This window comes from Grammomys surdaster, unplaced genomic scaffold (genome assembly GCF_004785775.1).
Source record: "Grammomys surdaster isolate TR1022 unplaced genomic scaffold, NIH_TR_1.0 126546, whole genome shotgun sequence".
NCBI lineage: Eukaryota > Metazoa > Chordata > Mammalia > Rodentia > Muridae > Grammomys > Grammomys surdaster.
The window spans coordinates 15,294,338-15,317,391 of record NW_021621338.1 but is presented as its reverse complement, the minus strand read 5'-3'; the positions used below and the strand labels follow the sequence as shown (position 1 = coordinate 15,317,391).

Here is a 23,054-nt window from a genome sequence, read left to right as displayed (position 1 = left end):
TAATTTCAGTTAATTCAGTCATTCTGGATTTCTGATGGGGTTGAAGAATTATAGTCTCATAGCCAAGCCCAGCTATTTACTTTGAGAGAAAAGACTTGAGAGGATGGTTTTCAGCTGACATTCGTTCTAAAGCCAAGAAAAAAGCCAGGTTCAGAACTAAGTCTTTTAGTTAGGAGAGATGACAGAGGTTCTGGTTAGTCAACTAAATGATGGACTGGCTATTAGGTCTATCTTGTACCTTACCGATACAAATTGGTATAGTTATGCTCTAATTGTATTTTGAGAGAAAATTTTATCTTAACAGGAAGGATAATGTGTAGGAGGAGCTAAGGTGGGAGGAGTTAGGAGAGAGGAGGAGCTAGGAGATGAGAGAGAGAGACAGAGAGAGAGAGAGAGAGAGAGAGAGAGAGAGAGAGAAAGGAACATGGAGGCAGCTGTTTGCGTGTCTCTGCCAGTGAAAGATAGTTGGTATATCTAGGTTGGGTATTGGGTTACACTTCTGATTGTATGGTTTTCTTGTTATTGAGCATTAAGGAACTTATAAAGCCTTTGATTAACATTTTTAAAAAATAAATAAAAATAAATAAAAAATATAAATAAATAAATAAATAAATAAGTGATGTCCTTATAGATGGCACAGGGCCAAGTAGACAGATACTATTTTAAACCAGATGAGCATTTCTCCTTTCTTCATGGAGCTTATCCTTTTGCAATAGGTATAAGGATCAAACTACTCTTTATACTATTTCAATAATGTGTTTGCTGATGTCTATACTCTCCCTTTTTCGGATGAGCAGCAGCAGTCTGAGCCACATGAAAAAGTCTTATTGTCATGGACAAGAGGAATTCAAGGACGCTTCTTTCTTGTGAAGACTTTCTCTTGGTTTATGATCTTATGTATTGATGGTACTCAGAGTTAAATGAGTAGTGAGTGCCATTAATATGTTCTACATCTGTCTTAGATGGTTCTGTATAACTATTTCTAGGTGTCTAACACATGGTTGGTCTCAAAAAAAATCTCCTATAGAAGACAAGTTGGTGATTATAAGGTTTATGTGAATCTGTGTAGATCTAGCAATAATATAGTCAAAACCATGTAGCCTTGTGAACTTGAAACAACATCAGCAGATAGAAAGGTGTCATCTGTTTTTCAGCTGGCTCCATGTATAAAAACCTTAGTTCCTTGTGCTAAAATCTATAGTATTTTCCCAATTTCTGAGTCTCTTTGAAGTCAAAGGAGTAATTGAGTTGTATGTGTTGTGAGGAAACAAAATACTAGTTATGAGATAGTGTAACTCTTATAAACAGTCACTTCTAGGGTTACATATCATGCCTGCATTGTATAGCTAATGTCAACTTGACATATGTTTGTGATTAAAAGAAATAATTAAAGTGTCTACCAGAAGCCATTTCAAAGCGCATTTCAAAATCTTGTGAATCTCTGTCATGACAGTTTAGTTTGAGGCCATTGACGTTTGTCCCAGCAATAACATTGTCAGAGATGATTGCTGTATATAGACAGGGTGTGCAGACAGGTGCTTCATCATTCTCATCTTCAATGTCAACAGTGACCTGTCAGTGATGAAGGGGAAAGAAACATCACATCCACACCATGAGACTATTTATACACAAAATCAGAAATGAGCATCTGGATGGGCAGATCATCCAGAATTATTAAGTAAAAAGTCTAAAAGTTTCTGAGTTTGCAGACATGTACTTGGAGATAGGGATTCTAGCTGTCAATCACTAGTTGGTGGTTTATTATTCTTGGGTCAGCTGTGACATTCGATGTCTCCTTTAGGAAGAATTTTGGGCTCATTAGATGAACTCTATGGAAAGTACAGTTACGTAAATTATAGCAAAAGCAACACTGAAGAATACTGTCTCTGAAGATAAGGTTCCCTGGACTCTCTGAATTGCTTACATTCAGTAGCAAGCACACCTAGAAGGAGCTTTTTCTAACTTAACTAAGGACTCTTCTGTACCATTTCCCTAAGCACAATGTATATCTGACCTTAATTAGGGATGTTATCAACATTTTTGTAATTAAATATCATAAGTCAGGAAGCTGTGATTTACATAGGAAAATATCAAAATATCAAGGGTTTGAAAAATGTCAGTGATCAAATACCAGTCAGCTTAGAAAGGTTGTCTGCCCACCTCTCCAATGACTAATAATTTTCCCCAATAACATTAGCAGAAGAATCCCTGGTGTGTCTACATCTGCAAGAATTATCTTTTTTCTAAATATTTTATGGAATGTTTCAATAACATATTTAAGTTCTTGGAAGAAATTGTGCACTTCTTAATGTTACTTTTCTGTAGACTGAATACAACTAGATGTATTATTTAATATATAAGATTTTTTAATTACATTTAATTAATTTGTTTATTTGTTTGTTTTTAGGATAGAGTTTTTCTACATAGCCATGGCTGTCATGGAACTCACTCTGTAGACCAGGCTGTCTTTGTTCCCAGAAATCCATCTGCCTCTTCCTCACAAATTCTAGAATTAAAGGTATGTGCCACATGGCCACTTTATTTACTTTGTGTGCATATGTTTCTGTGTGTGCATGCACACATATGCACAGCACTGTGTGTGATGGCAGAGGTCAATTGTCAAGAGTTGGCTTTCTTTTTTTCACTATGTGGGTACAGATCAAACCAGACTTCCAAACTTTATGTCAGGTGGCTTAACCTGCTGAGCTATCTCACAAGCCTGAGATATGTTTTTATTCTTATTTAATTTTAATTTAATTACTTTTAGTTTTTGAGAATTTATATGTGTGCTATATTTGCATAATTTCTACCCCTCCCTTTACCCCTCTAACTCTTCCCATTGCCTCATTTCCTCTAAAGTTTATGAACTCTTCTATTGATGTGATTCTCTCCTGCCAGTCTTCCTAGTTTTTCACATTTCTCATAATGTATTCCACACACCATGTCTGTGCTACTATCTGTAGAATTAATTTTTCCTCTCTTCTGGGACCATTTCCCTACTAGCAGCCATCTATGTTATTAGGTTGATAGTTTGAGCCCTGAAGGATAAGCATTAGTCTTGATGTATTGGAGAGACAGAAAGAAAATTGAGCTAAGGGTAAAAAGTTAGCCAGGTCCAGATAGTTCAAGCACTCTGGACTCTGAGAATGATGCTACAGCCTAATCCAGATTAGTGGGGAGGTGGTCTTTTTCAGGAGTCATTCTGGCACATTTCAGGTCCACAAGCAAAGATGTGGTTCTAGAAAGCAACCTACTTCATCTGACCAATTACAGGCAATGGGGCACAGCTAGGATATTAGCAAGAGATGGGTAAGATATAGGGAATAGATTACTTGATGGATTGAAGAGAAGATGTAGGGCACATGACAGGGAATCTGTACCCAGACTTCAACCTGTCTCTTTAAGCTGAGTAACCTCAATATGCTATATAATGTTTAAGCCTCCTCCTTCTGAACTGCTCTCTCTTAAGTCATTTCCCTTCATCTCTTCTCATAAGAGACATGCATACCTTATTCTGTCAAATCTTTCTCTGACATTGTCTGCCACTCAGTTAAACATCATTTTCAAACATGGGTGCTTCCTTCTATAAGCTAAATTTACCTTTATTGTTTGGGATTAAAGGTGTGTACACGAAACTGTCTGTATTCCAACCAGAGGTATTAAAGGTGTTATGGCTGAGCCATACCACAACTAGAAACAGACTTCTCTGGTAAACAACATAATCTAGGGGTTCAGAGTATAATCAAACATCACGTAACAACACTATTTGGAGAAGTTATAAGTATCCATAAGAAAACTGGCCAAAGTACCTTACATTAAAAATCACTCTAGTGACTATCATCCTAAACCTGCCAAGTCTCATAATTCCAGCCTCATGGTTGTAAGCTCAGCTCTGTGAAAGTCATTCTAATCATTGATGCAGATAGGTCATAAGATCTATCTACTTTCCTCACAGTGACACTCACTCAAGAATCACAAAAGACAAAACCTAGTAACCTTACATAAGAGGAGGAAGTACACTGAGAATCAGCTGGCAGTCTTACAACTCAAGAAGTCCTGACTCCAGAACTTTGCTATGCAAGAACAAACCTTAGCTTCATTAGTAACGTATGCCCCATAATAAATACAACATCATATATTCTCGATGTCTTTCAACAGTCAGTCCTTTGGCTTTGCTCCTAAAAAATGTAGATACATACACTAAATCCAGGCTGCCTTCTACTTCAAGGCAATGCTAGGTCTGCAAATATTATATTAACCCTAAGTACATTTCCTAAACTCTGTACCTCAATTTCTTCCTCTGTATGGTGAAGATGAGTATAATACTGCCCATTTCACATGTTAAAGTATCAACCACCTCACATATTGTCCAAAAATATTCATGCTATCCTTTTGAGAACCTATATATTCTAGAGAGAGAAAGTATCCAGTTCTTCCTTCCCCATTCTGAAGTGAATATTTCTGATTTCTTTGGAGACTCAGTTGTGACATGTGATGTTTTTCTGGAAACTATCTTATGAGAGGATGTTTTGCTGAGAACAGACATGTATTTTTCTGGAAACTGCCTGGAATGGAGGCATGTGATGTGTTGCTAAAGCAGATGTTTGAGAGGATATGTGATGTTTGGATAGGATATAAGTATAGCCCAACAGACAGTGGACAGTGCTGTGGCATTGGTTTGCCTTGTCACTCTTTGCTGGTCTTCTGTGGGCTTTGTTGATGCTGGTCTTCACTGATGACCCTGCAGCATTGATTTGCCTTGCCTCCTTCACTGACTTCATAGAGAAAAATGCACCGAAGAACTTCTGGTGGTGTTACCTCAGCCTCTTGCCACTTTTGCAGACTAGGGAGATTCAGGCTTATTGACAGAGTTTTGCAATTTCTTCTCAATTGAATTGCTGTTACTGATTCATAAATGGTGTTTCTAAGTGGATCAAGGAACCGCTTCTAATTTGTGTGAACTAAACTGCTGATATCCTGACAACAAAGATTGGAATCGTCCCAAAGAACTATTTTTAAACAGGTCCACATCCTCCTTTGCCCTTCCTTTACCTTTCTTTTCCACTATTTCTGGTGGGTGGTGGGCTAAAAGGAAGGTTAAAGCATTTAAGATCCCTTATTAAAGTGGGTTTGAAAAAAATCTAAACCTACACCATTCAGACTTCTAAAGATAAGTTGATACAAACGTTATGGAACACTTGAGAAGGAGAAGAATTTTACAAGTTTCTCCACTCTAAGCCACTCTTGTGACCTGATCACCCCAATGTGATAAATTAGAACTTAGTACATTAGTCAGTCACATAGCCACAAAACCGTGTCTCTTTACTCACTGTGGCCACTGCAGTGCGTGGATGATCTCTGTCACAATCCACAGCTTCCACTGTGAGGTTATATTGTGTCACTGACTCATAGTCCGGCTGAGTGGTGAGTTCAATCACTCCAGAGAAAGGGTGAATCCAAAACTTTTGGACAGGCTGCATATCTCCACTGATTATCTTGTATGTCAGACAGTCTTGTGGGTGGTCCTCATCAATGGCAGTCACTTGTCCAACTTTGTAGAAAGCTGCCAATGTTTTATACTTTATTTTTCTTATGTACATACATAAAGGCTTACTATATCTATAATTCTTCAAATGATAACATGAATTTTTTTTTCAAATGATGAGAACATAAATACTCTTGGGTAATAATGAGTGCTTGATGACTAAAACTCCACATGATAGCAGGCAGATTTACAGGGAATCCCACTCAAATGAAATAATTTTAAAATAGCTCTATAATACTAATAATTAACTTCATCTTAGCATTATGCTGCTAGGTGGCATATAATGTTCAAAAGCCAGACTCAGAAACTAGAAGTTTCAGCTTACAAATCTCAGTCTCTCACTAGAGTAATAATGGACAATCCTGTAGGCCCGTTAATATTTTTTTCTTTCTTTGAAAACTAAAGGCAGTAACAGTATCTACCATACTGAGTTGTGAAGACCGGATGAATTAAAATACATGAAGCATTTAGAGTTATAGTAAAGCCTGGCATACAGTAAATGCTAAGTAAGAATAATTTCTTACTTGCATAACCCTCTCACTGAGCCTTACCAACAGCCTGATGACAGTAGTACTATTTCCTCCATTTTAAACATAAGGAACTGAGACCCTGTTGCCCAAGGCCACACAACTAATTGTGATGGAGTCCAGCTCAACTCTGTGTCTGTTAATTCTACAGTCCGGTTTTAAAATTGCTTCACAATACTTCTGGTTAATAATATTCACCAGTAATCTTTTAGAAGAATGATAACTACAGTGCATTGGTTAAATTCATATGCCCAAGTACTTTACCCTTCCTGTGACCCCACTATTAGCCATGCAGGCAACCCTAGCACTCTGGCTTGTCATTTGCTTTGATCAATGATATATTAGTCAACTTGATGCAGGCAAAGGTATGAGAAGTATTTGTGAGGTTAGATTGACTTTCTCTTGCCACATAAACACACACATACATACACACACACACACACACACACAGGCTCTCCTGACTATACCTATAGAAGTCACTCTAGTTATAACTATATATTTTCTTTCACTCTAAGAACATCCTCAATTTCACCTGAGAAGGAGAGGATCGGGGAGGGGCCAAAGCACTACAGTCATCCCAACTACACCAGGAGAGAGCATTCAAAACCAGCTGACTCTCACAAGTTTGAGCAAGACCAGAAAGATAATACAATTCTTGGATGTCTAAGCTAGAAATAGTTATTGCTATGTTTCTCTAATCTGTATGGGACTGAGCTCATGGCATATTTATGTCAGTAGATTACAGCTATAATAGGTTACTCTTCAATCATTTTATAGTTAAATCATAAGCTCTGGTGCATGATGATATACAGCTCACCATGACATGTCTGGGTGTTTCCCCTGAGCAATGATGAAGAAGAAAGAGCATGTGCCATCCCCATCACTTTCAACTTCAAAGAATGTTTCCCTGCCTGGTATGTTCTTTTAAACAATATTCATCTCTTGTAATGAACAATTAAGTAGACAGTGGGCATAGATTATTTCAACAACAGAAGGAAAACATTCATGGAAAGAAGATTTCCTCTTATGGCAGTTCCAGAAGAGAACTTGTCTATTGCTTGAGCGACAGCATCATATTATAAAGGGTATTACAATGGTTACATGGTCACAGAGAAGACATAACCAGTAAAATTAATCTCTGTCTTACAGACCTGGAAAATAATGGGATCATTTCCACATTTAAGACCTGGTTAAGTACAATGGAAAGCATGTTCTTCTGAAGGTATAAAATTAACCTTACAATAAACTCTAAGTGTTGTCTTGAGCATCTTTAGCTGAATTTTAAATAGAGTAATTATGGAACTCTAAGTTCTGCCAAACCTCATCAAAACATACTGGAAATGGAGAGCATTTTCCCTGGTGACCTACAACTCAGCTCTTTCAGTTTCCATGTTTCTTCTAAGTCACTACGATAAAGGAGTTCCTTTTCTACACCTACTTCCTTCTATAGATTTCTGTCAGCTTATCACAGATTATCAGTCTTTACTTTGAATATTATAGATCTCCATAATTATAATTTTCATGTAATCTACTAGATAGATTTGAATGCTCAATGCTAATTAATTCAATATTGGGAAAACACCTTTTCTATTAATGTAGTGTTTTGTTTTGTTTTGTTCTGTTCCTTTATGTTCTGTTCTGTTCTGTTTTGTTTTAAGCTGGCCTGGAACTCACTATGAAAACCAAGCTGGCCTCAAACTTAGAGATCCACCTGCCTCTGCCTCTCAAGTGCTTGAACTACAGGTAAGTCCTGCCATACACAGCTCCTTAATACAGTATTTAAACATTCTCAAGCTCTATAGACCCAATGTTTGATATACTGATGAGAGCTTTGTGGAAATGACTGTAGCTCAAGTTCTGTACTTTTGAGTTCTCATCTGTAAAGTCAAGAATAATACCTAGATCATAGAGCTGAGCTGAGGCTTCTGCGCATGTCTAACATACCATGAGCAGTACCATAATACACATTTAAGTTGTCACATATCAGGATTCTCTTAAATTTATATCTTTATTTATTTTCTATATATTCATATCTTTAAGTATGTGTCTGTGTAGGAGCATCACCTGCACATGAGTGTAGGTGCTCACAGAAGCCAGAGGTGCTAGGTCCCCTAAAGCTAGAGTTACAGGCAGTTGTGAGCCATCAACTATGGATTATAGGAATGGAATTCGGGCTCTTTGCAAATGCAGTATGTGCTCTTAATTGCTGAGTCATCTTTCCAGCCCTGTAGCTGGATTCTTGATGTCAAACACCTTTCTTCCCACTGCCAATGAGTCCTACTGCTGATGTCTCTCGAGAGCTGGCAGTTTTCAGTGTGCTGAAACTTTTTTGGGGGGGGCAACAAAATCACCCCTTAGTCTTCCTTATTAGGACATACCAGCTGAATGGAATTAAAGCATTGGGATTTTTTATTGTTTTGTTTCACAGGCTTGAATTATTTTCTTCCTTTTATTTCTTATAATATAATTACATAATTTCTCCCTGCCCTTGAAGGAGTCAAGGGTTTTTTGTTTGTTTGTTTGTTTGTTTGTTTTCCTTTTTTTTTCGAGACAGGGTTTCTCTATATAATCTGGACTGTCCTGGAACACTCTCTGTGGACCAGGCTGGCCTCGAACTCAGAAATCTGCCTGCCTCTGCCTCCCAAGTGCTGGAATTAAAGGCGTGCGCCACCACTGCCTGGCAGGAGTGGAGTTTTAAAAGAATAATGGCCCATCTCTTTTGCTGAAGTACTTTAAAACAAATGAAAACCTTACCCGTAAATATATCAAGACACACCTCATCTGTTAAGTAAAGTACTGGTTTCAACATACCAAAATAGCATGGAGACTTTACTTCGGATGTTTCCATTTTAGGAAGTAAATTTATTTATTAAGAAATGAACAAAATTGGCTACTTCAAATATTTTATACTGTAAAAATTGTTCCTATGAATTATTAACAAAACAAAACCCTCAAAGGTACATAAATATATGAGTTGCTAAGATCATTAGCTTCTGGTAGCAGGGACAGGTTTGAAGATAGTTTCCTTTGACATTTGTACTCATGGTCTCTCTGCTACAACATTGAAGTATCCAGGTCAAGCCTGGAGGATTCACTATCCAGAAATTTTGAAGAAGGGATATGTTTCCATCTTGGATCACAGAATCACAACTATTACCATTGCTGTGTTTTCCAGATAGAATGAGGTTAACCATTATGTCCTAACACATATCTAATTTAGAACAAAGATAGAACCTTAGCCATCATCTTGATTTTAGACCTAAAACCTTGACCCCAGTTTGAGATTTGGGTTGTATGGATAATAACCACACTGTTCCTACTTCTTGACACTTAATCACAGTTTGGAGACAAAGAATAAGAAATGAAGTCAATAATGTGCATTTGTCCGCAACAAAAACAAACCCTAAAACTGACATCAAATCTCAAAGTAGCCTTTGGGAGGTCATCAGGATATTTGAGAGCGTCAACACTGAAGAAAAACTCCTCTGAAGGTCTCATGTCCAAGCACACTCCTATTCCTGCCTATATTCTATAAATGCTCACAGTTTTTCCATCAGACCCTCAGCAGACATTTGGTATGTGTTTCCTTGTGTATGTTTTAATGTTAAAAAACTTAGAACATTCTTACCTCCTGATGTTTCTGGAACTGAAAATACATAATGCGAGGCTTGAAATTTGGGGCTGAAATCATTGTCAGGAGCAATCTCCACGAGGATCGTCACAGTCACTATAAAATTGAACAGCTAATTAATACTTTTTTGTTGTTTTACTCTGCAAACTACTGAAACATGTCCTCAGTATCAGAATTAGTGAAGGATTATGAAACTACAGCAGGAGTCTCTCTACCTCCACATGATTGGTATTTCCACAGACTCGTATATTGAAACACTTGATTCCCAGGTGATGATGGTGTCATTTGGAAAGACTGTAGGACCCTTAGAAAGAGAATTTTCCTTGGAGGAAAGGAGTGGGGGTTGAGATTTTATAACATGGCTTCTCTTTAGTCTCTGCTACATGGTTGAGGATGCAATGTAATTGCCTTCATTCAACTCTCACTGTCACCCTGACTATCCCCTAGAGGTCTATAGCTTTTCAAACCATGAGCCCATTTTCCCTCATGTTCTTTCTTGTCAGATAGCTGTGACAGCAACAAGAAACATAAGACAATATCTAGACGAATTCTGTGGCAAGCCCAAACAGTTTAGCAAAAATGTCTAAGGTATTATGTTTTATATTTTATTTTATTAATACATATATGTATACAAGATAATATATATTTATGCATAGGTACATATTTTTTACAAGAGAGTTTATCACAAATTTCTTTGAAACAATTCTTCCATTGGTTAGCTCAGGTGACTTTCCAATCAGTCCGTGATGTCCTGCACTATGCTTTTAAAGCTTTATGAGAAATCCCATGTTTAATGTTTAGAATTAACATAAATTCTGTGGCCTTAAGACAGCTTTCACTTCTAGGAAGCTCAGTTTCCTCATCAATAATCAACCAATTAATCAATCAATCAAGTCACTGTCCGTCTCCTATATCACAGTATAAATATGAAGTCAAAGGAGATTATGATCAAAATTCTTTTCAAAGGATGACAGGATACCACAAAAGGAGTTATCACTGGCCAGCCAGGTTGCTCAATAGGTAAAGGTGCCTGATCCCAAGCCTGATGACTTGAGTTCAATCTCCAAGACTCACATGGTAGAAGGAGAGGATGTACACCAGCAGGTTGTCTTCTAACCTCCACATGTACATTATGGCATGTTCGACCCTTCTGCATGCACACATACAATCAAATCATTAAGCATAGTAAAACTAAAGGATTTGTTACAATTTTTGCACATTGCCAGTAAAAGAAGGAACTCTGTACTTTGGGCTAATAAGCTAAGGTAGCCTATTAGAGAGTTGTTGAAAAGAAATATTTTGATATTAACACATAAAAGGAAGTAACTTGAAAGCAGAAATATTTTTAAAGTAAAATTAGAATATCATATGCAAGACACTAACTAGGACATTGGTATTTCTGCCTCAGTTTCACAGGAAAGATACTGAGATGAACAAAAATAAGTTCATAGTCTAATATTATAAAAGTGAGAGTTCTAATATTACAAAGGAGTAGATGCCAGAACAAGCTATGCTGGCCATCAACATCTCTGAGATACCAATGTGCCAGATAGGAAGTCCTCAGTTAAATAAAAATTAAGAGGTTTTTATGGCAAGTCTTCTTTGGATTTCTGCTATACAAGTGTTTATTTTGGATCTCTGGGAGAGCATTCTTCCCAGACATGGTTCCCTTTAGCAGATTATCTATAGCATTCATGTTCAAAAGAATTTTGGTATATTGCCTCTCCTAAAACTCTGTGTGACATACGACAAATAGTAAAATTCAGTCTGAGATCTATATGACCTTTATTTCAGAGGCTTAATGGCATACTTTAGCTTCTAGCATATGCTACTGTATTCACTTTCAAGGATAGCCTCTGCAGCTTTCATCACAATCTCAACAGTAAATATGATCCCTAAGATGTTTAAAGCATACTGTTCTACTAAAACAAATAATTTACTTTAGGCTCATATATTTCTTTCAATAAATGAAATAAACTAAAAACAAAAACATGTATATGTTGCAATAGCAGGTGCTATTTACAACTCTACCATACGATGATTTTTTTATTGCATCCATAAAAACTCCAAATTGTGTGAATTAGCTGGCCTATAAAACAGAAGGAATGAAACTTGCAATGTTGTAAGCATATTTTTATGAGCAATTACTGTGAATATGTTGGCAAGTGAAGACCAGAGAAGATATGCTACTGAAAAAGATGTTTTATCTCTGCCCTGTTCAAGAAGGGTTAAAATCTGGTGAAATGGACAAGTTATTTAGCTACTAGAAAAAATTCATCCTAAAAGGTCACTTTTGCCTATAGGATAGACTTCTTTGTGATGTTCTACCAATAGCTTCAAAAAAAAAATTCAAGAATACTTTTGGGCAAGATGTCATGCTTTGATTCCTGTGCCCAAGAGAGCACTTTCTCTAGGTAGCTGTGTAAGTTGACAAACCACCATTTTAACTTAGCCTCTGTATTAGCTACTTTCCTGATAACGGGAATAAAGAAGATACTCAAAAGAAGCAACTTAATGGAGAAAGAATTTTGACTCTTGGTAAAAGTTGGGAAAGTGTGGCAGGAGAAAGTGGTAGACATTTGCTCATGTGGTAGCAGATTAGGAAACAGAAAGATAGCAGGAAGTAGGGTCAAGATATGACTCCCATGACCCACTCCCAGTGATTCCAGTGACAACCACTTTCCAGAAGTTCCACAACCTCCCAAAAACAGTGTCACTATCTGGGAATAAAGTGTTTGAACACAATCTTGTCTATGGGGAGCATTTTATATTCAATCACAGCAACTCCACGAAAATTTTTACATCGTTGAATCAAGAAGGATTGAAAGTATCCTAGGTGTATTGACTACAGTTTAGACTTAAGTACTATTAGGCTGTAAACTCATACATGTCTTCTATAATTCCACCCTACTGCATCCATGAAAGATAATATTTCTTATTTTCTTCAGAATCTAGCTCAACCCCAATGATCAAGGCAAACACCAGCAATCATTCAATGTTCTTAGAAGAGAAAAAAACCCAACTGTCTCCCTTATTCCAGGCTTTTCATTACCATACAACACTTTTCTGCCATTAAACTTGAGGTTCCTCCCATGACTTCTGATTTATCAGTAATGGAGATATGCTTGCAACCTGAAAATTCTGAGAATATCCACAGAAAAATCTCTATAGCCCATACCCCTCCAAAAAGTCTAAATCTGCTGTTGTGTAATTGTTGAGCAAGTATAAACCCCTTAGGAAACTTGATGTATGCTCTTATTTTACCAAGAATAGGAATCAGGCAGCTCACTTAGCACACCAACTCCTAATCATTTCGCTCTGGGTCCTTAGCACCTGAATCAAACATGTATGTCAAAAGAATAGTTGTTCACAATCAGAAAATTTGAAACTATTAAATCTCTAAGTGCCAAGAATTTTATAACCATGCAGTCTTGGCAAACTGAATCTCACTGCATCAAAGGCTTACTTACCATAGCCTAGCACAAAATGATGGAATAGTTATGACAACATTATGTGAGAGAGCAGTAGCCATGGCCTGCACATTCTTGGGGTTCACATACTGTAGAAATTGGCAAGTAGCTCATTACTTGCATTAATAACAGCTTTTTGTCTCTCAATATCATTCAAGTAAAATGCACTTAAGACAACAATTAACTATATGTGTGGGCTACAGTTTGCCTGATATCAAGCTCTCCCAAGTCAGATGTATTTGCTATTATTTAGCATAAAGAATCAAATATATATACATATATGTGTGTATATATAAATATACACATATACATGTATATATATGATCAATTGATATGTATACAGAATACTATATATTATATACAATATAAATACTATATATATTTTATATATACAAGAATCATAACAAGAACCCACATTCTCTTGCATTTTTTACTGCCAAGATCTCTAGCCAGACCATGATATAAGAATTGAATATTACTTAAGGTGCTGCTAAGAGCTGTAAAGTCTTTCCACTGATGGGAACTTCCACCATCAGTCCATCTCATTCCTTCAATGTGATGAATTCTTATAGCACACTGACCAGCCTTGAGGAGTCTATAATGATTACCTGTATGAGATGGATGTAGGTCATCAAATACCGAAATCATCATTTCATACATGTGTCCTGCTGCAACCACCTCTGGGTTTTCATAATCCAGCTCTTTGGTAACCTTACAGAACAACATTATTTCAGAAAAATGAATTTTTTTAATCTGATTTACATACGTGTGTGTGTGTGTGTGTGTGTGTGTGTGTGTGCCTGTGAGAGAGAGAGAGAGAGAGAGGGAGAGGGAGAGAGAGAGAGAGAGAGAGAGAGAGAGAGAGAGAGAGACTATGATTTGTATGATTTGTGTGTGCCATCCACAGGAGAACTTGCAGGATTCTGTTCTTTCCACATTGCAGGTACCTGGGAAGGAACTTAAATAGCCAAGCAGGTACCTTTACCTAATAAGCCACCTCACTGACCCAGAAAAAAAACCCTTCTAATGTACATGCGTTTAAAAAGTGAGTCTGAAAACAATGAATATTTTGGCCATTTTTATTTCCTAGGACGACATTTCAGAATGTGTGAGTCCAGCAGCAGCTAAGATACATAAATAAGCATTTTTGTGGAACAACAGGACATCACAGTCCCTTCCAGAGTAGCTTAATTTTGGAGGGAACATTATAGCATAGAAGATTATATAGATCATAACCTACATTGCATGCTAATTGTGCTGCCCTGGGCAAAACTGAAATATTTTGAATGAACATTGTGTGGAAAGGCATGCCTAAATAATGACACTTCATGTTTATATTACAAAATTACAAAATGAGTGTCAACCTCAACCTGGTTCTGTACCCAAATATCCAAGCCTCACAGTCATGCAAGAACTTACCTTATAGCTGTAGACCTTGTCAAGAAAATTTGGGGTCAGGATAAGAGAAAGAAATGGTTCATCTGTGGGTTTCTTGGTCATATTTTCTGGTTAACAGAAGGAATAGGATGAGGGTAGTTGGTGTTATTAGAGCATGAGGTAAGGAACTATGGAACTGTTCCAGAGTGTCACAGACTGACACATTGAAATAAATGCCATGGAAATTGGGGCTTAGTAAGAGGAATTTCTTCAAAGGCAAAATTGTGTGTAGAGAAAGAAAAGGATCTACAGTGTTCATACTCTGCCAGTAGAAAGCTTGACTCTCTCAAAGAGGAGCTAGCTTTACTGACTTCCAGTGCCAGGAGAGCAAATCATCATCACACATGCTGACAGACAGACTCGTCTCTACGGAAATCAGTGTGTGTTCTTAGATTCTAATTTTCCCAGCTAAATAGAAAGTGAATTGTTTTATGATAGTTATAAAAGGGGAAACTGATGGCAGAAACAAGAAAGTACTTACCCAAGTGCCTTCTGGTAAGACAGCAGAGGAGCCCAGAATTCTCCTCTACTGTACCAGGATGCCTCCTTTGGAATCTACTAGCATTGATCCAATTGACCATGACATGACTACATTTCCTTGGAAAACACTCTGGAATAACAGCCACTGGGACTCACCTGAATGAAGTTTTTGGCATCTGTCACTTGATCAAATAGTTGTCCAGAACCTATAGGACCAGAGCTCGGAGCATAATGAATTGTGTTAGGAGGTTTGTCAAGGTCATGACATGAGACCTTAGCAACAACTGTGTCTTTTGCAATCTCCTCCTTGCCTGTGTACCTGTTTAATTGTTCAAAAAGAAAAAAATCAATGTATATAGGCATTCTCTTATAATGCAACTCTTTCCCCTTAAACATCCACTACTTTTGATAAGGTCTATGTATGTGTCTTGATAATCCTAGAGCAGATAGGCCCTCCTAAGAGCTTCATTTAGGTAACTATTCCCTAGGAGTGTAATCTGGTATTGCTACTGTGTAAATAAGCATGGGTGCTCCTCAAAAGGTTAAAAATAGAACTACTATGTGACTCAGCTACCTCTGAGCAAAGATCTCTATATCCTACCACAGAGACACTTGTATACCCAGATTTATTGCTGCTCTCATCAAAATAGCTAGGAAATTAAAGCAGCATCAATGTCCATCCAATAATGAATGAATAACAAAATGTGGTACATATACCTGGTGGAATTTTATTCAGTCATAAATAAAAATAAAATTATGGCCAGGCAGTGGTGGTACACACCTTTAATCCCAGCACTTGGGAGGCAGAAGCAGGTGGATTTCTGAGTTCAAGGCCAGCCTGGTCTACAGAGTTCCAGGACAGCCAGGTCTACACAAAGAAACCCTGTCTCAAAAAGCAACAACAAAAATAAATAAATAAATAAATAAATAAATAAATAAATAAATAAAATTATGTAACTTTTAGGGAAATAAATTGATGTGGAAATTATTTTATTACGTGAGGTGGCCCAGTCTCAGAAAGACAAATGTTCTCTCCCATGTGAATCTCCTATCTTCTTATGTGAGAGAGTGATATAGGTATAGGCCATGAATGAAGAGGGAGGTTAGAGGCAACAGAAGGTCTTGAGGAAGGAGAGAGATAATAGGAGAGACAGAAAAGATAGGTTACCAGGTAGATGGCCAGGGTGTGGGGGAGGAGAAGAAAGAGCAGAATATCCACATGGAAAGACATGCAGACCTCTTCTCCACATGTCAAAAGCCAAAAGTTCTGAAACTCAGAATTCTTCATCACATACTTAGCATCAAATCCTGATCCTGTATGAAACATTTTGCATCAAAACTTTGTCCACACTGTCAGATCATTTTCCTTCAATTGACAGTGATGTAACTATGGAGATCTACTATGCTCTCACTTAGAAATGTATGTTATATGATGTATGACGCATGAATTAGACTACATTTTTAAAAATCAAAGTCTGTGTGTTTGTCCTATGCGTGCAGGTTCACGTGGGTATGCAGGTACATGAGTGTGGACATGCACACATGTGCTCTTATAGGTGAAGGCCAGAAGACACTCTTGGGTACTGCTCCTTAGAGACTTTCCACTATTTTGTTTTTTGTTTTGTTTTGTTTTCATACAGACTTTCTGCACTGGTCTGGAGCTCTCTAAGTAAGCCAGTCTGCCTGGCCAGTAGGTCCCAGTGACCTCCTTGTCTCCCCTACTCCATCCTCAAGAGTTAAGTATCCAAAAGCTTATTACCACACCTGGCTTTTTTATGTGTGTCTTGAGTATTGAACTCAGATCCTTGTTATTACAAGGCAAATATTTTACTGAGATAGAAACAAAATCTTTAACCAGAAATCTATTGAGTAGTAAGGGTTTCTGTTGATAGTCACAGAGGCATGATAAGGGAGGGATATTACAAGATATCAGCTGCTCAGCACTATGCTGAAACAGTCCCCAAAATTAGTCCATTAGTTCTTCACAACCATTCTTCAAAGAGATCTATTGTCATGCCATTTTAGAAACCAAAACAGAAGGGCTTCAGTTAATCATGACAGAAGTAGACTCATTATAATCCCAGGTCTTACTTTCAGATCTTGGAAACTCAATGTTTAGTCACAAAGGACCACGAAACTATTTGTGAGGAACATTTCTGAGTAACCAAGATTCAACTTGATCAACCACATGTCGTAGTGAGCTGATAAATGCAACAGTCCTTTCTTTCTGCCCAATCTGAGTTCTTGCTTCTGTCTACTGTTTGCTCACCTAATCAGATACTGATCACAGAAAGGAGGGTTGTCATTAATGCCATGAATGTAGGTAGCCACCAGAATCACTGCACACCTCTGGTCACCATCACATGCCTTAATAGAGAAGGACAGAGCACTTGCAAACCCAGTCTTCTCCACATCGAGACGGTTAGTCGTAACCACGCTCCCCTTCTCTGTAACAAAACAGTACATCCTGCTCAGTGGGACCAGATTGTCATTTTTTAAATTACTTTGTTACATATATAGCTACAGAAAAGAGAAAGTAAAAATTATGCTCTATTCTCTAGCATTAGGGTGATGATTCAAAGTGCATGCAAAGTGTTAAATTAGATATCACTGAAATGTGTTATTAATCATATTAATGGGTAGGAAAACAAAATTATTTTCACTTAGGAGAATAGAGAAGACTCTCTAGAAGAGATTCTTCTTCTAGGACTTGAAAGTTACATAATAGAAAAAAAATCAATAAATAGGAGATGATTCCCTGCAGAGAGAATCACAGATAAAAATGCTGCTAGAACAGAACTTGTTCTTATTCATCCATCACTTAAATCCAATAAATATTGCTGAGTGTCATCTATGTAGCACATATGTATTGTAGCTACTAGATACAGTATGGAAACATAAAATCTCCATATTTGTGGAATTTATATTCTAAGCGTGGATACAGCCCTCAATATGTGAAGAAAAAACAAAATTATATACTTTTGGAAATGAGCTCTATAATGTGAACTTTTTTACAGACAATAATGTCTAATGGTCAGGTGCTTAGAAAACACAAGGGCATGGTTTCAAGGCCAACAGCCTACTTGCTGGCTCAGAATAACAGGCAGAATAACAGGGGGTCCTAGGGGAGGGCAGTATGGGGCTGCTAGGGGAGGGCAGCATGAGGGTGCTGAAGGAGGGTTGCATCGGGGTGCTAGTGGGGGGTAGCATGTGGGTGCTGGGGGAGGGCAGCAGTGGTTGAGAACAAGGTAAGGGCCAGAGAAACAGGTCCCCAGTGGTAACATAAGAAGTCTGGGCCAAACTTCAAGTGCAAACAGCAAACTGAGAGGAGCTTTGAACAGAGAAGGAATATGGCCCAATTTGAGTATTCAAAAACTCATTAGTGGCTTTATGGAAATGCAGAGCAGCTAACTGTAAAACAGGCAGCCCATCTAAGAGATCCATACAGATCAGAATGTGAGTACAAGCAGATTGTTTGGGAGGCAGTCCAGGGCAGTGTGACATGGGGAAGAAAGGCATGGAAAAAACACTACCAAAAAAAGTTCATCATCAAGCCAGTTCCCACTTTTGAAAGCAAGAACCTCACATCACTGAAGAATTCTGTGAGCCAGTGTAAATCATACTGGTGATTATTCTATAGCAAGGAAAACAGCTGGAGGATTTGTACACCAAGTCATGAATAGCAGACTTCCTCCATGTCCAGCCTGGGATGTGTGTGGGGGTGGGGGTGGGGGGGAAACAGTAATGAAGCTGTCAGAATCCCAGATGGATGGTTGGAACCAAGCTTACCACACTGAGCAGGTATTACACTGCCTCACCCCAGACTGCATGATTGGATAAGAATGAAAGACAACTCTACTAAGAGTTGAGTTAGGTCTAAGAAAATGTGTTAAAAGGGCATATTAAGAGCAGAGTTAATAATATTCATAACAGTCGTGAAGATACATGTATTAGCAGAGGAATAAGTAGGATGCTGCCCCAGTAGAATTACTCATCAGACATTTCCAAAGTCTCCCTCACACCCCTCCAGAAACCAGGTGTGTGGGCAAGAAAGAAATACAATTACTTAGGGCAGGGCAATGTGTTTGGGGGGGACAGGAATACAGTTGCTTAAACCTACCTCTGTCCACTACAAAATAATCATCCACTGTATCTAGCTCAAAGGTTAAACCTCCCAGGTTATCTTCATCGGCTGCCTGGCACATTGCAATCATCTTCCCAACTGGAATTTCTTCATCCAGTGTGATGTTGACTTTGTGGTTCAGAGTTGAGTTTGTGGAGATAACACTCAAGACCCCGTTTTCAATATTGAACAAGCTTGTTTTAAAAGAAAAGGTTATTAGTGTGGTACAAGCTGTGTTTTCTATCCATCTGGTGCTGATGGTATACAGACTGGATGGTGTGATGGTACAATAGAAACCATATTCATGACAGAAGTATCTAAAGCACACACTGATGGCTTAGCTACAGTTTACACAAAATCCTAAGACTTATTATGGGTTACTCATTCTTCCCTGAAGGCACTTCCCCCAGGAACTCAGGACCATGTTCATCTCTATTTGATAGATGTGAAAACTGACAGGTGAATAAATTAAAGAACTTCCAAAAGTAAACACTGAGGTGATCCTGAGAGGGTTAGATCACAAGCCTCTTTGCTCTAGAGTATGCATGATCACTGTTCTGGATAAGTGCTAGCTTTACAGAGATGCTGACCTCAGTGTGCTTCTGTCAACTCCCTGATTACAACACTGACTAGAATCTTTCTTAAGAGAAATAATAACTAAGCCAGACCTCACATATTAAGGGTGCACTGCATGAATAACACCTTATTTTCTTGCAATTTCAATATATTTTTATACTTTAAAATTATTTTGGTTTCAGTTTTAAGTAAGCCTTCTTTGTACTCTTAGTGTGTCAATTGTTTATTCAATGCTTGCTTATTTTTTCATTCTCAGCTAAAAAGAAAAAAAAGAAGGAAGGAAATGTTCAAGGTCATATCAAGTAGTATGTTCCTTACCTGCAGGCAAGAGTAGGGTCCTTATCATTGACATTGATGAGAAAAATCTTTAGATTTCCAGTAGCAAAGAGTCCTCCAGCATCAACCACTTTAATAACCAGTGAAAAACTAAAGGCACGGACACAAAAAAGACACCTAAGACTTCCTGACAAACAGCAGGCTTCCACCGAAGCAGGATCTATCAGACTTAACTGATCAGACACACAACTGATTCCTCTGGTTAAGATCAGTACTCCCAGTTATTTTAGCAATTGGAAATGGCTAACACTTAGTAAAGCAACAAATGAGTCAAATCAACTAACAGAAGAGGCTATGGTAACTTTTAAAAAGTGTGCCAGAGCAAGCTTTTGCACTACATATACTAAAGTTGGAACATTACAAAGATTAGCATGGTTCCTGTATAAGTATGACACACAAATTCCTAAACTGTTTAAATTTTCTCTTTAAAGTTTGTGAATTCCTATAGAAGGGGGCATGGGGACTCTGGAAATTCCTTAGCATTTTGTACAAAAATCACTAATAGCTATGGGTTTGTACCCTTTAAACAGTGATTTCTTTTATTAAACACTAACAGGTGCCAAGAACAAAGTCTTAGGAGTGGTCCAATGTGGTAGGACTCATTCACTATCCTGCCATCCAGAGGCTGAAGCAGGAATGAATGGAAATTACAAGGCTATCAAAGATTTAAGCAAACAAATAAAACAGGAAGACGCCTTTAAATAAGATTAGACACTGCAAGAAACATCAGGATGGTTACACAGTTAATGAGGTTTTATTTCACAGAGGTGATGGGAGAAGAGGAAAATGAAAATTTACTTCTTTAATGACCGAAAATGAAAATTTACTTCTTTAATGACGACCACTCTCATCCCTAGACAGTGATTCCCTGAAATCCTGACTCCCAGTGCTGTTCAGATTTGATCCCAACAAATTCCGACTCTAGTCAAACTGAGAGATCTACTTTCTTCCGGAAAAAAAAAATCTTTTTTCACTTGAAATATACCAGTAATTGATACCAAAATGAGCATCTCCAAATCAGTGTGTAACCACTTCTCAACTTATTTCATAATTTGTCTTACAGAAAATTGGTGATTTATAGAAAACTTACTGACAAAAACAAAAAGCCAATCTACCTAAAAGAATGAAGACATTTCAAGAAATGATTCTAGCCAAGCATGGTGGCACATGTCCTTAATTCCAGCTCGTGAGGGGCAAGTTGATCTCTAAAGTCCAGCTGGTATACATAGCTGGTATACATAGTGAATTTCAGACCAGCTAGGACTAAAGAGTCAGACTCTGTCTCAAAATAATATAATTCTGAGAAGTCTTAACTACAACAATGGGGAAATGGCAGGACCAATATTCATAACATGATAACTCAAACTCAGATTTCACTTTGGAGTAGCTGGATGATGACAAGGGGGAGGAGCCATGGTGATCCTTCTAATATCTTCATCAGGATTCAAGCAAGTGATTTTATAGCACTGTTCCTCTTTTCAAGAACAGAATTTAGAATTTTTTAAATTTAAAAATTAACAATTAAAAGAATTAAACCGGGGCTGGAGAGATGGCTCAGCGGTTAAGAGCACTGACTGCTCTTCCAGAGGTCCTGAGTTCAAATCCCAGCAACCACATGGTGGTTCACAACCATTCGTAATGAGATTGGATGCCCTCTTCTGGTGTGTCTGAAGACAGCTACAGTGTACTCATCAATAAAATAAATAAATAAATGTTAAAAAAATTTTAAAAAAAACTATTTAAAAAAAAAAAAAGAATTAAACCAGAGCTAGTGAGATGGCTCTGCCAGTACCCGAGCTGGATCCCTAGAACTCAAGCACCAATGAAAAGGGACATTCACTTCACAGTGTATTCTCAGGCCTCCACAAGTGCACCATGACATGTGTGCCTGCCACACATCATAGGCAAAACAAAAATTGCTAGCAGGAAAAGAATTGATGAAAATCAGTTCTTATCCAAAATTTTCCTTATTTCAGTAAAAGTCAACTCAGCAACCCAGGCAATTCTGCAGCAAGAAGGAGATGGAAGGAAGGATATGCACTAGGGACAGGGAATAAATGATCATCTTGGCCACGCAATCAGCACTCCCATTTTCTACTCTTGTTTCCTCTGATTTCAGGGTAATAAGAAAAAACAAACAAAAAGGGGAAAACTTTCATTCAAACCCAGAAAAAAGTCTCTTTCCCAAACTTTAATTAATTTTCATTTGCTAACAAATCTTAAGACATAAATATCTATGGTATATTGCTTTTTGTTTAAGATAATCTCATATATCCTAGGCTAGCCTTGAACTCACTATGTACTCAAAGATGATCTCCCCTCCCTGGTACTAAGAATATGGGTGTAGGGTAGGATTCCTGGTTGATGCAGTGCTGATGATCAAAACCCAAGACCCCAAGTGTGTAAGGGAAACAGTCTACCACCTGGGCTACAACCCTAGCACCAACCTAATGATTGTCTTAATGACCTGGTTGTGGACTCTCCTACAGTGGGACCTGACCTATATAATCTGTAAGCAGCCAATCTTCTCTGGGCCTTTGCCTTCCAGGAAACTGCTTTGGATATTTTCCATTCTCCACTTTCATTGTAGCAAAGACCCACTTATGAAAGGCAGGGGAAATTTTATTGAAATCCCTTCAGAATCCACTTCCTTTTCCTATAAAGCACTTTGATAAAATTATATAATTGAAAGGGGTAAGCATTAAATCATTGTAAACATAAAAATGTTAACTTCAACCCATGGTGACCTGCTTAGCTGATGCAGATGGATAAGAAAGCAGCAGTGTGCTAACTTTTATAAAAATGCTGATTATTACATTAAAAAGAAATTCTGCATTACTGGTATCTGGAGAGGCAACCTGCCCACTTCCCTGGCAGGGTACAAACAAAACTACCAAAATAATCTTCATGCTTCACTGTGATGAAAGCA

At 37.8% G+C, this 23,054-nt stretch overlaps 1 protein-coding gene and 1 non-coding gene across 2 annotated transcripts in view; one reads left to right on the top strand and one right to left on the bottom strand.

Moving 5' to 3' along the window:
* The window catches only part of LOC114614925 (cadherin-related family member 3-like), a 158,601-nt gene that overhangs the window by 95,435 nt on the left and 40,112 nt on the right, over positions 1–23,054 (bottom strand). Inside the window, 8 exon segments of the mRNA XM_028760532.1 lie at positions 1,401–1,572; positions 5,331–5,563; positions 9,701–9,799; positions 13,782–13,884; positions 15,247–15,409; positions 17,360–17,537; positions 19,211–19,407; positions 20,108–20,215. Of these exon segments, the coding sequence (XP_028616365.1) occupies positions 1,401–1,572; positions 5,331–5,563; positions 9,701–9,799; positions 13,782–13,884; positions 15,247–15,409; positions 17,360–17,537; positions 19,211–19,407; positions 20,108–20,215 (1,253 nt within the window).
* Positions 20,447–20,548, top strand: LOC114615091. The gene has a single exon (XR_003710432.1). It is a non-coding gene; the product is annotated as a U6 spliceosomal RNA (small nuclear RNA).